Genomic DNA, 14,331 nt, shown 5'->3' with positions numbered 1-14,331 from the left:
ATTATTACATAGTTAAGTTTAAAAAAAAAACCAGTAAAATATTTGTCTTAATTGTTTAAATTATACATATAAATTGAAGATTTCTAAGTGTCATTTCAAAAATGTTTTGTTTTTAAAGTGATTTTTATCTATTCTTAAAGTGATATATTAACTGAAAGAAAAATTAGTACTTTTATTTCTTTCTTGAAACTTGCACTGTGCTTATTTGCTGTCCATGTTGATTTTGCACAGTATATTTGCTTTTAAAATATAGCAGCTGTGCAAAGCAGAGCATTTTCCTGAGATGTCTCATCAGAAGGAATGTAGCACTTGTGCTATAACTGAACTGCTATGAGCTAGTAACATAGTGTTTAGCAAGTGTCAGGCATATTGTTTCGCTTTCCTTGGATATTTACAAGGTTCCATAGTGCTGCTGTGAGCATGCTGACACCTTTGGAGATCCTGATACAGGTGGAGTCTATTGACTGTGGTGTGGTGTTGAAAGGTTATATTGGTGGTGCAATTAGGCTTGACTCAGCAAGCACTAGGGAAGGACAGGGGGAAAGGCAGTAGAAGGTGGGCTCAGGCTGTGATGATGAAACAGTATATCTAGGTTTGTTTTGGTTGACTAAGTAAATAAATAACTCGAGGCAAGGAAGACAGAAGCACATAGCTCATTAGAAGAGGAAAGCTTAGAACTATTTACAAGTGAAAGTGGTATGCTTTACGCTTTGAGCTAATATGAACAGACTGAAACCTCTACGTTTATCCAGAAGGAAAGAGAGAGAAACAACAATTTCAGTGGCAGCATCCTCATAACTGTTTTTGTGTGATTGATCATATACCAGCAGTTTCAGACTTGGCTTCCTCCATTCCCAACCCTCTTTCTCCATACTGGGAATCAAACTTAGGGTCTCATAATGTTAGGTAAGTGAGGTCTATATCCTGAGCCCAGGATCCCTGAGTTGTTTAAAAATGATTTCTTTATGTAGCTTATATATTTTTTAAAATTTAAAATTTTTATGGTTATTTTGCCTGCATGCATGTCTGTGTCGCTTCTCTGGCTAGTGTCCACAGAAGCCAGAAGAAGGTATCAGATTCTCTGGAACTTACAGATTGTTGTTAGTGGCCATGTGGGTGCTGGGACCCAAGTCCTTTGGAGGAACAAACGGTGCTTTTAACTGCTGAGTCATTTCTCCAGCCTCCATATTTTACTATTTATTAGTAGTTTATCAAACTAGAAATAAAAATTATTTATTTTGAGACAGGATCAGGCCATGTTGCTCAGGTTGGTGTTAAATTGGCTATCCTCTACCTCTTCTTCCTAATGCTATTTTATAAGAGCATGTGACTGTGCCTGGCTTGCTGAAATTGGGAGGTTTTTTAAATTTGCTAATTCACTTAACTTTAACAATCCAATTTAAATTAAAAATTCAGTTGATGTTAACATAAATAACTTTTTTTTTTGTGGGGAGGATGGGGGACAGAATCTTATAGTATATTTCAGGCTGGCCTTGAATTAGCTGGCTAAGTAGTTTATGCTTGTCTTGAATTTGTAAGCCTGCCTCAGCTTCCCATGTGCTGGGATTACAGGGATGTATTTCACTATGCCAGGTTTAAAAAGTAACATTTTTGCTAGGCATGGTAGCACACACCTATAATCCCAGAACTCAGCGAGGCAGATGCAGGAAGATCTCTGGGATTTCGAGTCCAACCTAGTCTACAAAGCAAGTCCAGGATGGCTAAACTGAGCTGAATATCCAAAGTAATTCATTCACCTGGCTACCAGGTGATGCTGGCTCTGTGGTAGATATGGCCTCCGACCTGGCAGTATTGTGGTAGGGATGCTACTTGTGCTAACAACTTAGACCTTCAGAAGTAAGGGTCTGGAAGAAGTATGTTCAGTAGGCAAAGGAGAAGCAGCTTTGCCTTTATGATAGGCCTGGAAGATTTCACAGAGTCAAGTCTGCTGTACACCATTGGGAAGGCAGTTATAAGCTTGCCTGTATTCAGGGCCACAGAGACCCACTTCTAGATGAAAGGAGTTTTAAAGAATGTATGCATGGATATGCTTTGAAACCACAAATCATAAAAGAAATTCAAGTGCAGTTGACTATTTTTACTCAATATTGTAGTGAGATTTTTCTGTTTTCCTTTTGATATGTAGATCCTTGAAGATAATTATTTTCAGTAGAAAGTGTTGCTGTCAAAATTAAAGTCTAATCTAGGGCTTCCTGATGGTATAGGTGTGTGCACCCTTTCAGGTGTGTGTGTGTGTGTGTGTGTGTGTGTGTGTGTGTGTGTCACGAGTGTGTATGCGTGAATGTGTGTGGTCATGTAGTTTCATTGAGTTCTTTGATGTTAAGTAATTAAGACTTATCTCAGCTTATAAAGAATGTTAATGACAATACTGAAAGTATGCGGAATAACTGCAGATTTATTTATAATTTTTCATCAGCCTAAATGGGTTAAATATACTTAACCTTTCTAACAGCATACATAAGTCTTTTCTGTTAAATCTCTATTCCGTGTTGTAATGATGATTTTTCTTGACTGGGGTGGATGTATTATGCTTTGGTCTCCTAAAGATAAAGATAGAGGCTCCTATGGAATCCTTTTACCTCCCCCGGGTTTACAATGATGAGAATTGTTGTGACTGTTGACCTCTCCCTGCGTCTGCTGCTGCCGTTTCTCTGTTAATAAGGTTTTTAGCTGATTCATCTGAGGTTTTGAAAGAATTGAAATCAAAAGCTTTTATGAAATATGATGAAATACATTTGATATAAGCTTGTGAGGATGTTTAACATAAATTAATACTTTTGGCTTTCTGCATCCATAGACAAGCACTGCTCCTAAAGGAAGACCACCCCCCGCTGTGAGTAATACTTGTGCTACAGCTGAGGATTCCTCCGTGCTTTACAACAGAGTGGCTCTTCAGGGGGATGTGGTTCGTGAATTGAAAGCCAAGAAAGCAGCAAAGGGAGACATCGATGCAGCTGTGAAACAGCTTTTGGCTTTGAAAGCTGAATATAAAGAGAGAACTGGGCAGGAGTATAAACCTGGGAACCCCTCCGCTCCAGCAGTACAGACTGTCTCTGCTAAGTCACCAGTAAGCTCTGTGGAAAATGCATCTCTATATGATAAAGTTGCTGCCCAAGGGGAGGTGGTCCGAAAACTGAAAGCTGAAAAGGCTCCTAAGGTCAGTATGTGTCATAAGCTAGCCTTTGACTTCTGACTCTTAGAACAGAGTCGCCTCTCCCCAGGAAACAGGTTGTTGGCTACCTGTTTAAATGTTTTGACATACAGATCAACATTTATTACTGCTTATTGTGTGCCAAGACTGAACATAAACTTATAGTTGAGGCTGCAGCGGTGACTGGATGGTTAAGTGCATACTGCTTTTGCAGAAGATCCAAATTTGGCTTCCAGTACTTATGTCAAGCTATTCACAACTACGTTGGAGTTCAGGGTAGGCAGACAGATACATTCTGGGTTTGTTTTTGTTTTTGTTTTTATTGTTTGTTGTTGGTTATGGTTCTCATTTCTCGTCTCTGGCCAAATAATCTGACAGAGTATAACAGGGAGTGGCTTATCCTCACAGTTCAGCTGCTGCAGCTCATTGTGAATAAGGCATGGAGGCTAGAGGCGAGAGTGTCTCACAGCTGCACTGACAGAAATGTGTTCATGTTCTTGGTGGACTAGGAAGCAGAGGAAGGACAGTGCAGGCACTGATCTGACTTTCTCTCTTTCCCCTCTTAATTTATTCTGCGCCCCCAACCGATGGAATTGTGCCTCATTTTCAGCATAGATTTCCTTCAGCTAATCCTCTCTGCGAACTTCCTACAGACACATCCAGAGGTGTGTCTGTCTTCTAGGCGATTTGAAATCCTGATAGGTTAGCAATAAAGAGCAATTGTTAGGGTGCATGTTCAAACAGTTGTTCAGGCGGGGTTGGAGCTGCTGGCCCAGGGACTGAAAAAAGCCACTGTGCCTGGCTTTGGGTTTTTGTTTATTTATATGGCAAATATTCTTGATTTCCTCCTGTCAAAAGTTGTTTGAGACAAGCCATCAGCAGCCTTAGCCAATCACAGGCTAGAATCATATGACTCACATATCTTTTAATGGCCCTGAAGATAGCATGGGTTCTCTAAATGGCTGTTAATCTTGCCTATGTGACCTTATCAGCCTGAAATGGATGTGTGGTTCTTGGCACCAGTGATGTGGCTGCTGGATGAGTGGAGGGAAGAACACAGTTAGGGGAGCAGACGGGGGAGGGAGGGTGGAAAGAAGAGTAGAGGGTGAGAAGCAGGCATATGGAGTCCAGGAAGTGGAAAAGCAAGGACAGAAGGGTCAACATTTCAGAGGCAGGTGCAGGTCCACAAACTCCATCATTCTGCATGTCGAGGCTGTGCCTGCTCTTTCTAGGTACAGCACAAGCACAAATAGCCCTGTAAAAAATATTTTTTTTTAAACAAAATGCTTTTTATTTCAATAAGATTTTTTTTCAGGAAAAGGGAGCATGGATGTGTAATCCTGTGTCAGAAAGTTACTTTCAACACTTTAGCCTGGTACATATTGGGCTGATAAAGAATTGGTATAAAAGCTAGACAGATAGATGGTTCAGCAGTCAAAGGCTAGGCTTACAACCAAAACTTTAAGAATTGGTATAAAAAGTGAACTTTGTCTTTTCTGGAACTATTAAGAAACAATTCTTCTTATTTAACATTTCAGAAGAGAAAGACATGGTTCTTGCAATAGTTATTATCATTAGCCACTTAGATTCCTTGAAGAGAAATGCGTAGTGGCTTTTATGTATCCACTGATCTTTATTGGATTATCAAAAGTCTCTCTTAGTCTCCCTCTTCTTAAAAAAATAAATAAATAAATAAAACCTTCTGCCCTCTACCTAAAGTTTGGCTCTGAGTTTCAGCCTCTGCCTCGATATCTCGATCAGTAGAGTCTTTCAGAGGCCGTTTGTGGTAGGCTCCTGTCCTGTTCCCATCTTCTCCTGCTTCTGATGTCTATTGCGTTTGCCCTTCTGAATGAAGAGTCTTTCGTAGGGTCTTCCTTGTGGCTTAGCTTCTTTAGGAGTATAGATTTTCAACCATGTTCGTAGCAGCTCTATTTGTAATAGCCAGATTTGGGAAACAACCTAGATGTCCCTCAACAGAGGAATGGATACAGAAATTGTGATACAATAGAATACTACTCAGCTATTAAAAACAAGGAAATTATGAAATTTGCAGGCAAATGATGGGGAACTAGAAAAGATCATCTTGAGTGAGGTAAACCAGAAACAGAAAGACATACATGGTATATACTCACTAATAAGTGGATATTAGACATATAATATAGGATAAATATACTAAAAATTATATACCCTATTAAATTTTTCAAAAATTTTATTTATTCATTATGTATTTAGCACCTGAGTGATTTTTTTTTTTTTTTAAGACAGCAACCATAAAATTGCAAAGGCTTTATGAAGCTATTAACTTTGGATTCTATAGCCCTGTTTAGCAAACTGTGAAGTGTTCCTGGAACACTGTCAGCTATATTCAGTAGTCTATGTGGTCTCTGTTCCATGTTGTAAATGTGGAGTTGAGTAGTTGAAGTTTAGACTCAGAGCCTGATCCCTACCCTCTAGCAGAGGCTATTGGAGACTTAAATTGCTGGTAGTAATTGCAGACTAATTCTGGGCTCTGTGCTGTGCTGTACAGCTGGTCGAGTCATGACTTCTTTGGAGCTGTTTCTTACAGGCTTTGATAACTAAACAGCGATCTCTAATTGTAAGATACTGTTTTTAAAAACTCGGTGACCTTTTAATTCGCTAATCTCAAAGCCTTCTAAACTTGGGCCACAAGTTTCAGCATTCCTGCTCCTTCAGCAGAGACGCTGCTGCTTCTGCTTCCTACCCACTGGTGCAGGCCGTTGCTTTGGGCGGCTGGGCAGCTACATAGTGCTGACGTGTGCGTGTTGCTTGCTTGCTTGTACTAAGGAGAAAAGGTGAATTTTTTAGGGGGTAAATTTGTCATGTCCTAGCTGTCTTGAAAAGTTATCTTCTTAGCATCTCAGTAGCTAGGGGAACTAGGTTTTTCTTTTTGATGTTTCCACCATTCTCCATGTTGAAATGCTTCCATCTAGTGGCTGCTGCAGAAATAGCATGTCACTTATTTACATTCTAAATGAGATCAGTAGGCACTTATGTTTTTCTCCATTTTCTTCACCTCCAAATCTTGAATTATAATTTTAAGATCACGAGGTTCAATCTGAAATGTTAAGAGAAATGTATGAGTTGTTTGCATCATCATAAGTCCACATGGATGGCTATCTAAAACTTTGTGTAGTCTGTATTTCATAAGCTCAAAACAATCTTTGTCCATTAAGAACTTAACATCTGTTAGCTCTGAATGTTGTATAATATTCCAGGAAGTAGCTATATGATATAATTTCACTTAGCAAATTCCTTTTAATCCAGAAAAAAATTAAAGATTAGTTTTCTCATCCTTCAGTTGTGCATTGTGTGTTGCCAGAGATACACTCAGGTGATATGTAATGTGTGTGTTCGTGTATGGTGGGCATGTGTGTGATGGTGTGCTTGCCAGATGTTGACTTGAGGCCTCCTTTGTCTGTGCCTACTTCGTTGTTTTGAGACAGGCGCCCACCGAAGCTGGAGCCCACTGTTCTGGCTGGAAAGTTTGGCCCATGAGCCCCTTCCGCACACTCACATTATTGTCTCGTGCACTTGTGATGCTGTGAACGCTGCATCTTTCTTTGGGTAAAGGTGTGGTAGCTAAAGTATGCCGCTTCTGTGAAATGTAGGTGAAGATGAGGGTCGTTTTTTGAACTAAGACAATCCATGTAAGACACTCCACATGGCATCTGGCATAGAATAAACATACCTTGAAGTGATAATTGTTTTTGTTAATTCTAGTTTCCTAGATTTCATCCGGGAAATTTGCATAGTGATCGGTAGAGTTTTGCTTTTATTTTAGAACTGTATTTATATATATAATCTTGTTAGAATAGACCATCTTATTCAATAGTGTAATAGATTCTTTACCTTAATTTTGTCTTCTGTAATGTTTCAAATTATGTTGTAAGACAGGAATTTCTCTTATGAAACTGTACCATTTGACTTCAAACTCAAGTGAATATTTAAACTTTATTTTACTATTATTATTAGAGAGAGACTGTGTGTGGGTGTGTCAGTGTCGGTGTAGGGCATATGTGGAAGTCAGAGACAACTGGATTGTCCTCTCCTGGGTCAACTCGGGTCATTGGAATTTCTTTCAAAAAGTGCTTTGTAGACATTACATAAGGTTTTGTGCCCCCCTCATTCCTTTAGCTGATGGTGCCTTTGCCTTCCCTTCCCCTGCCCTTCCTTCTCCATCTGTCTGTCCCCTCCCCGACCATGAATTCCATTCCCTTTCTCTTTCCTTCTTCATTATATTGATGTTTTTCTTCAGAAAGAAAATCTACTGAAGAGTTATTACTCTTAATTCTAAAGTAATAGTAACATTAGTTAGGTTGGAAATACAGACAGCTTTTCCTAATCTTTTTGTTCACTCGCCCCCAGCTCTGTTTTTCCTGGGTCAGGATCAAACTGTGTAGCCCAGGCTGGCCTTAAACTTAGGATTCTTTTGCCTCAGATTCTCTAGTCTAGAATTATGATCATCGTCAACATCTCTCTTTGCATTTACTCCCACTTTGTTGTTCCTGGGATGGTAGACTGCAGAGTTTGTAGGCAGAAAATCAAAGTAGCCAAGAAGATGTGAAGGGCCATCTCTTGGGTGCAGGGCCCTTGAGGCTGCTGTAGTACTGCTTCTGCATGGCAGGGCTCCTGCATGGCGGAGCTGTAAGCTAGCCAGTCTTGAGTACTCCCTTGTTCCTGTTGCATTTACTCAGTTATCCCATGCAGTGGAAGATGAATGGGGAACACTCAGTGTGGAGACACCTTTCAGTATTTGGTTGGTGTCTTAAGGTTCTCATCAGGTGTTAGTTTGTTGTGGAATTTTGAGGTCAGACATCCAGCTTGAGTCCTTTTGCTGTGCCCTTGTTTTTTCTTGTAGAGTGTCAAGTGTCTCCTTGTTGAGGATGTCACTCCTTCTGTTCATGTAGAATTATCAGATATTGAAATATGCATGTATGCATGTAATTTAAGGCTTAAACATACTTTCTATTTTTTTTTTTTTTTTTTTAACTTTTGAAAGTGGTCTGAGGAGACTGGTTTCAGAATTCCATCAGATAACAAAACCAAAGGGTGCATAGATCTTCTTATATAAAGTTTCATGGCATTCCCATATTGTCTGCTCATATCCTTCCATGTATTTGTGTGCTAAGAATTCTCTCTGGATTACTTAGAGTGGCCTAATATGATGTAAATATATTACATACTATTTATTTTAATAAATAAATATATCTTATTTAGGAAATAATAATGTGTCAGTACGTTTTTAAGTAGACAGAGCTCTACCACATGCATCTTTCAATACAGAAGGTGCGTTTTGTTTAAATGAATCTTAAAAGGCTCTTACAAAGAAGTTATTAGTCCAGGTTTTTTTCTTCCCTGCTCACTTTTTTGGTGGGGCTGTGTATCATGATGCAGTTTTTTGTTTTCAAGTATTTTTGGTCTTTGAGTACTTGGATCTCTAGACATAGATGGCTAAGTATACTTTGATAATGATTAAAGACTTTGAGATGACATTGAAATATTCATAGATTGTGAAATACTTGTCTTCCTCTTTATTTCCAGGCTAAAGTAAATGAAGCTGTAGAATGCTTACTATCCCTGAAAGCTGAATATAAAGAAAAAACTGGGAAGGAATACGTACCTGGCCAACCCCCATCAGCTCAGAGCTCACAGTCAAATCCTGTCAGCAATGCTGAGCCTGCTGGACCAGAGACACCAGAAGCCAAAGTGCTGTTTGACAGAGTAGCTTGTCAAGGAGAAATCGTTCGAAAACTTAAAGCTGAAAAGGCCGCTAAGGTCAGTGTGGGGTTTTCTTTGTATGGACATATTTTTTACTTAATTTATATAGTCCTGTGTAGCTAGTGATTGTTGTTAAGACAGTGCAATGCATAGATCATCTATTTTCTAGTACTCTAGGCTGATTTTGTTCCTTTTATGTTCTTTATTTATTTTCTTAGTGTAGTTTAACATTTTGTGTCTATAGCTGTTGCCCTTAATTAATTGTTTGTGAGCCTCTTAAATTTGGGTGTGGTATTTGGTAATTTATGCCAGGACAGTAGTTTGTACTACCTGCTAACCTCCATTGTCCCCTTTGTTACACTGAAGGACCAAGTGGACTCAGCTGTCCAAGAACTCCTTCAGCTGAAGGCACAGTACAAGTCACTGACAGGAACTGAATATAAGCCTGTGTCTGCTGCTGGAGCTGAAGACAAAGATAAGAAGAAGAAAGAAAAAGAAAATAAATCTGAAAAGCAGAATAAACCTCAGAAACAAAATGATGGCCAAGGAAAGGACTCTTCTAAAGGCCAAGGCAACGGACTGTCATCAAGTGGAGCAGGAGAAGGGCAAGGGCCTAAGAAACAGACCAGGTATTAAAGCATGCTTCTGAATGAATTCGGATCTAAAGAGATTTTGTGTTTAAAATAAGTAAATCTTGGTTTATTATTAGCAAGACAGAATGCTCATACTCTGATATCAGCAGATGACTTCTGTTTAACAGTAAAATAGGTAGCATATCACCTGCTTGCTTTCAGAATTCCCTGTACTTTTCCCTCCTCTGTTGTTTCCTCCACCAAGGAAATGAATTGATCACCAAATCACAGGTTGAGTATCTGTCTCCCTGTTCTGTTGCTGTGAAGAGACACCACAAACAGGGCATCTTACAGAAGACAGTTGATTGGGGCTTATAGTTTCAGAGCATTAGAGTATACCAGAACCATCTTGGCAGCAAGAAGGCAGGCATGGCGCTGGAGCAGGAGCTGAGAGCGTGATCTGCAGGCGGAATAAGAAGACTGTGACTTGCCATAGGCTTTTGAAATCTCGGAGCCTAACCCCAGGGATACACTTCCTCCAAAAGGGCCATACTTCCTAGTCCTTCCCAAACAGTTTACCAGGACCAAAGGTTCAAATATTTGAGCCCATGGGATGCTGAGCCTTTGAAGTCTGAAGTAGTTGTAATCCCAGATAGGTAAGGGGTTCTAAACTAGTGCAAGTCTGTTGTGCTGTGTACTGAGAGAACGGCTATAAGTACATGTGTTTACTTGTAGCTTGCTTTGTGTTTTTTTTTTTTTTTTTCAAATGAAACTTTTTCATAAGAAGTAAATAAGAATTTTTTTCCAAATAGGGTTTTGAAGTTGGTAGATTAAATATGAAACAGCTGGTTTAAAAACCAGGCAATGGATTATGTGGCCTTTTCAGTGTTCTCCTGTCTGTTTGAACATTGTAATCATCTTCTAGAAGTATAGACTAACTCTATTGTGACAGGCTTCCTGCTGTGGCTTCCCGCAAGAGGATGCTGTGACTGAGTTAGTTTGATTATTTTTTTTTAAACTGTTTATCAAATTTAGCTGTGTTTCATGTACCATCTCCTTAATGAATACAGCAGTTACTCCTGGCTTTATGTATTGGCTCAGCATTCGGTAAATGTATAGAATAGTGGGCGACAGGTTAGAGTGTCTCTCTTCCCTCACCTTCTGACTGCTTACATAAAGTCCCAAGTTTCACCCAGAGAAAAGAGACTAAAACGGTAAATACACTAAAAACTTAAGACTATAAAGCTCTGCTTGCAAACTGGAAAAGGTGTACTTATAGAACACAGTTAATAAACAGATCTTTTGTCATTTTGGTTTTTTGGGACCAAGTCTTCCTATGTCGCTCAGCCTGCCTTGAGCTCAGTCTTTCTGCCTCAGCCTTCCAGTTGATATGTACACACCCCGATGCCCAACTCAGGTTGAGGCTTAAAGGAAAAAAGTATTGTCTGGAATAAGAATTGAGAGAAAGGGCAGGAAATCTAGGACCAAGCAAAAAGGTTTCACTCTTGGCAAGTATTATACTACCAACACCAGGTTCTGGTGCTGGTTAGTTGGGGTTTTTTGTATATGTTAATTTGTTTAATTTAAATGTCATTTATTTTTACAAACATCCACCTCTACACCTTCTAAATAGTATTATATAAAATGTAAGTAAGTGCATATTCACTTGCATGTGAATGTTTATTTATGTGTGTATAGTGGATGGCTGCTGGTTTTATTATTACTTTTCACATTTTACCTGCAGTGAGACACTGATCTTTTTAGTTGTTAATATCACCTGTGTTGAAATTGGCAAAAGCTTTTTCAGTAGAGAATATATGTGAATAGACTTTGTCTTTACCAAATATATTTTAATTGAAAAATAATTTTTGTACAAATAAATAAAATTTTTAAAAGTCTTTTTTACAGTCATAGTTCTAAACAGGTTTGGCCGTGACAGTTTTTGTGGATAACATCTGATAGCTGTTTTGATGCTGGTGCACACCCATGCTCTCGGTACTTCAGAGATAGGCAGGAAGACTGCTACAAATTTGGGCCAGCCTGATCTACGTATCAAATTATAGCCAGGTGGGGCTAAATAGCCAGATCCTCCCTGTATTTAAAAACAAAGATTGAATTTGTTTCTAGATTAAAAACATTATTGTGGAAATGAATATAAAAATATACAAATCTTAAAAATGACTGAAATTTAAGAAAAGCTCTCCTATTTTGAGCTTGTAGTTTTATTTTCAGTTCAGCCTGCTTTGGTTTGAATGTATCCCCAAAGTACATATGCTAGGAACTTAGTCCCCCAGTTCCAGGAGATAATAGTATCTAAAGGTAGAGCCTTTGCTGTAATTAAGATAAGCTGAGATTGAGCAGATGTGCTGTGATGCTGTTAATGGCTTTAAAACAGTCACTGAGCTGGCAAGCTTCCTTGAGTCTTGCTGTGTCATCCCAGCTCAAAGTTCTCCTCTAGAGGGCCCCCTCCACCCACAGATGGCTCCAGGCTATTTGAGCCTCCAGCACCCGGAGCCAAGTAAGAGTCTGTTTTCTAGATTACTTTGTTTCAGTATTTTGTTATGTTTCAGTAAAACAGAACAGACTACACAACCTAGAAATAGTTGCTTGAATGAAAGATTTATGTTTCTTTTTGCATGTCTGCAGATTGGGTCTTGAAGCAAAAAAAGAAGAAAATCTTGCTGAATGGTACTCCCAAGTGAGTATAATTTCAGTTGGCTGTTATTATTAGCGTTTCTCAAGTTTGGCTTTGTGTTCAGATTCTAAAGCCTAGGGAGAAAAGTAGTCACGAGCAGTATCATCCCATTTCCCCGCTGTGTGCTTAGCATGTACATTGTATGTGTATGTCCACTTGAGGCCAGAAGACAACCTTGGGTGTTACCCTCACAAAAGCCAATTGCCTCCTATGAGACAAGATCTCTCTTTGGCCTCTCTTAGGCTGCTGGACAGTGTACCCCAAAGAGCCTCTTGTCTCTGCTCTCCTTCCTGCCCCAGCATAACACTACAGGTGTACCTCTCACACCACCACACTTTGGCATTTTAGCGGTCTCAGGGTCAGTCTTCAGATGTGCAGGGAAGACATTTTACCTGTTCCCATGCCACCTCTCATGTGTCAGGTGTGGTGACACACGCATGGTTGTGTCCAACTTGGGAGGTGAGAGCAAGAGACTCTTAGTTGCAGGCCAGCTGGCCTACATAGTGAAACTGTCTCAGTCACATTGAGAAGGCAGAGGCTGAGCTCAGCGGTAATCTGCACAGTTCTGTACTTGTTTCTCTGCATGTCAGAAAGTGTTTTCTTTCTAAGCTGAGCATGATGGTGGGGGCCTACAAGAGGCAAGCTTAGTCTACAGAGTGAGTTCCAGGAGCCAGGGCTACACACAGAAGCCCTGCGTTGAAAAACTAAAATAAACAAACAAATAAATGAGGGTGTGTGCCAACTCTACAGATAGGAACTTTGATTACCACATGCTTTTGTCTTTGCACTAGATCACTGGTTCAATTTACAAACCTTTTCTCTTCAAAGGTCATCACAAAGTCAGAGATGATTGAATACTATGATGTGAGTGGCTGCTATATTCTCCGACCCTGGTCGTACTCCATTTGGGAATGCATTAAGGACTTCTTTGATGCTGAGATCAAGAAGCTTGGTGTTGAGAACTGCTACTTCCCCATATTTGTGTCTCAGGCCGCACTAGAAAAAGAGAAGAATCACATTGCTGACTTTGCCCCTGAGGTAAACTGGAAAAGAATTTGACAACCAACTAAAAGAAATGGGGGGCTGTTACTTTTTTTAAGTCCTATTTCTTCTACCCATATGTCAGGTTTGGTTGTTTGTCATGTCCCTTGACTGGGTGACTTGGCTCATTCCCTTCCAGTATCGGTAGCAAGAGTTTGAACTTCCTTTAGTTGATACTGAGAAAACCTTAAAGTTGATGTGTTAGAAATCATGTGGGATGAGAGTTACATGGCGGGTTCACAAGTCACCCAGGCGACCGGTTCCATGTGGGAGGTTTATTAGGGGAAGGGAAAGGAGGAAGGGGTCACAGAGACCGTCTCTGGATGAGGCAGGAGAGAAAGAGGAGGAGCTTTGAGTTCTCTTACAAGGTGACCCAGAGCATAAGCACATGGTTCCAGGTGGTCCATAGGTGGCTTCACAGATGCCTGATATACAGTTTGTCAGGTCCCTTGGGGCTGGCCATAGAGATGCCTGCTTACGGATCCCAACAATATGTACTTAATGTTCTTAAAAAAGGCCATTAAAACTGTGTCAACAATGATTTTTATCTTACTAGGTTGCTTGGGTTACAAGATCTGGTAAAACAGAGTTGGCAGAGCCAATTGCCATCCGTCCTACCAGTGAAACAGGTGAGAGCAATTCTGGAGTGCAGGAGAAAGCTCACTAGCTGTCAGAAGGCTCGGAGTTTAGTCGCAGTGTTTCTTTCTGATGCTTAGATTCCTTCCTGGGAAAACAGAATTTACTGGAGGGTGATGAAGACAGAGTGAAAGTTTTAAGTCAGATTTTATATGTTAAGCCATTTTATTACAGAGTTCTTTATCAGTAGGATATAGTCTTTTTTTTTTTTATTTTAATTTTTATTAATTACAGTTTATTCATTTTGTATCCCCCAAGTAGCTCCCTCCCTTGTCCCCTCCCACTTCCACCCTCCTTCCCCCTTCTCCACCCATTTCCCTCCCAAGTCCATTGATAGGGGTGGTCCTCCTCTCCTCTCCTTCTGATCCTAGTCTGTCAGGTCTCATCAGGAGTGGCTACATTGTCCTCTGTAGCCCGGTAAGGCTGCTTCCCCCTCAGGGGGAGGTGATCAAAGAACAGGCCAATCAGTCTGTCTG

At 40.0% G+C, this 14,331-nt stretch overlaps 1 protein-coding gene across 1 annotated transcript in view; it reads left to right on the top strand.

The window, feature by feature from the left end:
- Nucleotides 1–14,331, top strand: part of Eprs1 (glutamyl-prolyl-tRNA synthetase 1) — a 62,850-nt gene that overhangs the window by 35,242 nt on the left and 13,277 nt on the right. Inside the window, exons 18-23 of the mRNA XM_055609141.1 lie at nucleotides 2,819–3,178; nucleotides 8,735–8,968; nucleotides 9,278–9,540; nucleotides 12,130–12,181; nucleotides 13,007–13,216; nucleotides 13,776–13,848. Coding sequence (XP_055465116.1) covers nucleotides 2,819–3,178; nucleotides 8,735–8,968; nucleotides 9,278–9,540; nucleotides 12,130–12,181; nucleotides 13,007–13,216; nucleotides 13,776–13,848 — 1,192 coding nt within the window. The remainder of the gene's footprint in view (nucleotides 1–2,818; nucleotides 3,179–8,734; nucleotides 8,969–9,277; nucleotides 9,541–12,129; nucleotides 12,182–13,006; nucleotides 13,217–13,775; nucleotides 13,849–14,331) is intronic.

The sequence above is a fragment of the Psammomys obesus genome, unplaced genomic scaffold, assembly GCF_907164565.1.
Source record: "Psammomys obesus unplaced genomic scaffold, mPsaObe1.curated_primary_1811, whole genome shotgun sequence".
Lineage (NCBI taxonomy): Eukaryota > Metazoa > Chordata > Mammalia > Rodentia > Muridae > Psammomys > Psammomys obesus.
This window is presented reverse-complemented; position numbering and strand designations above follow the sequence as displayed.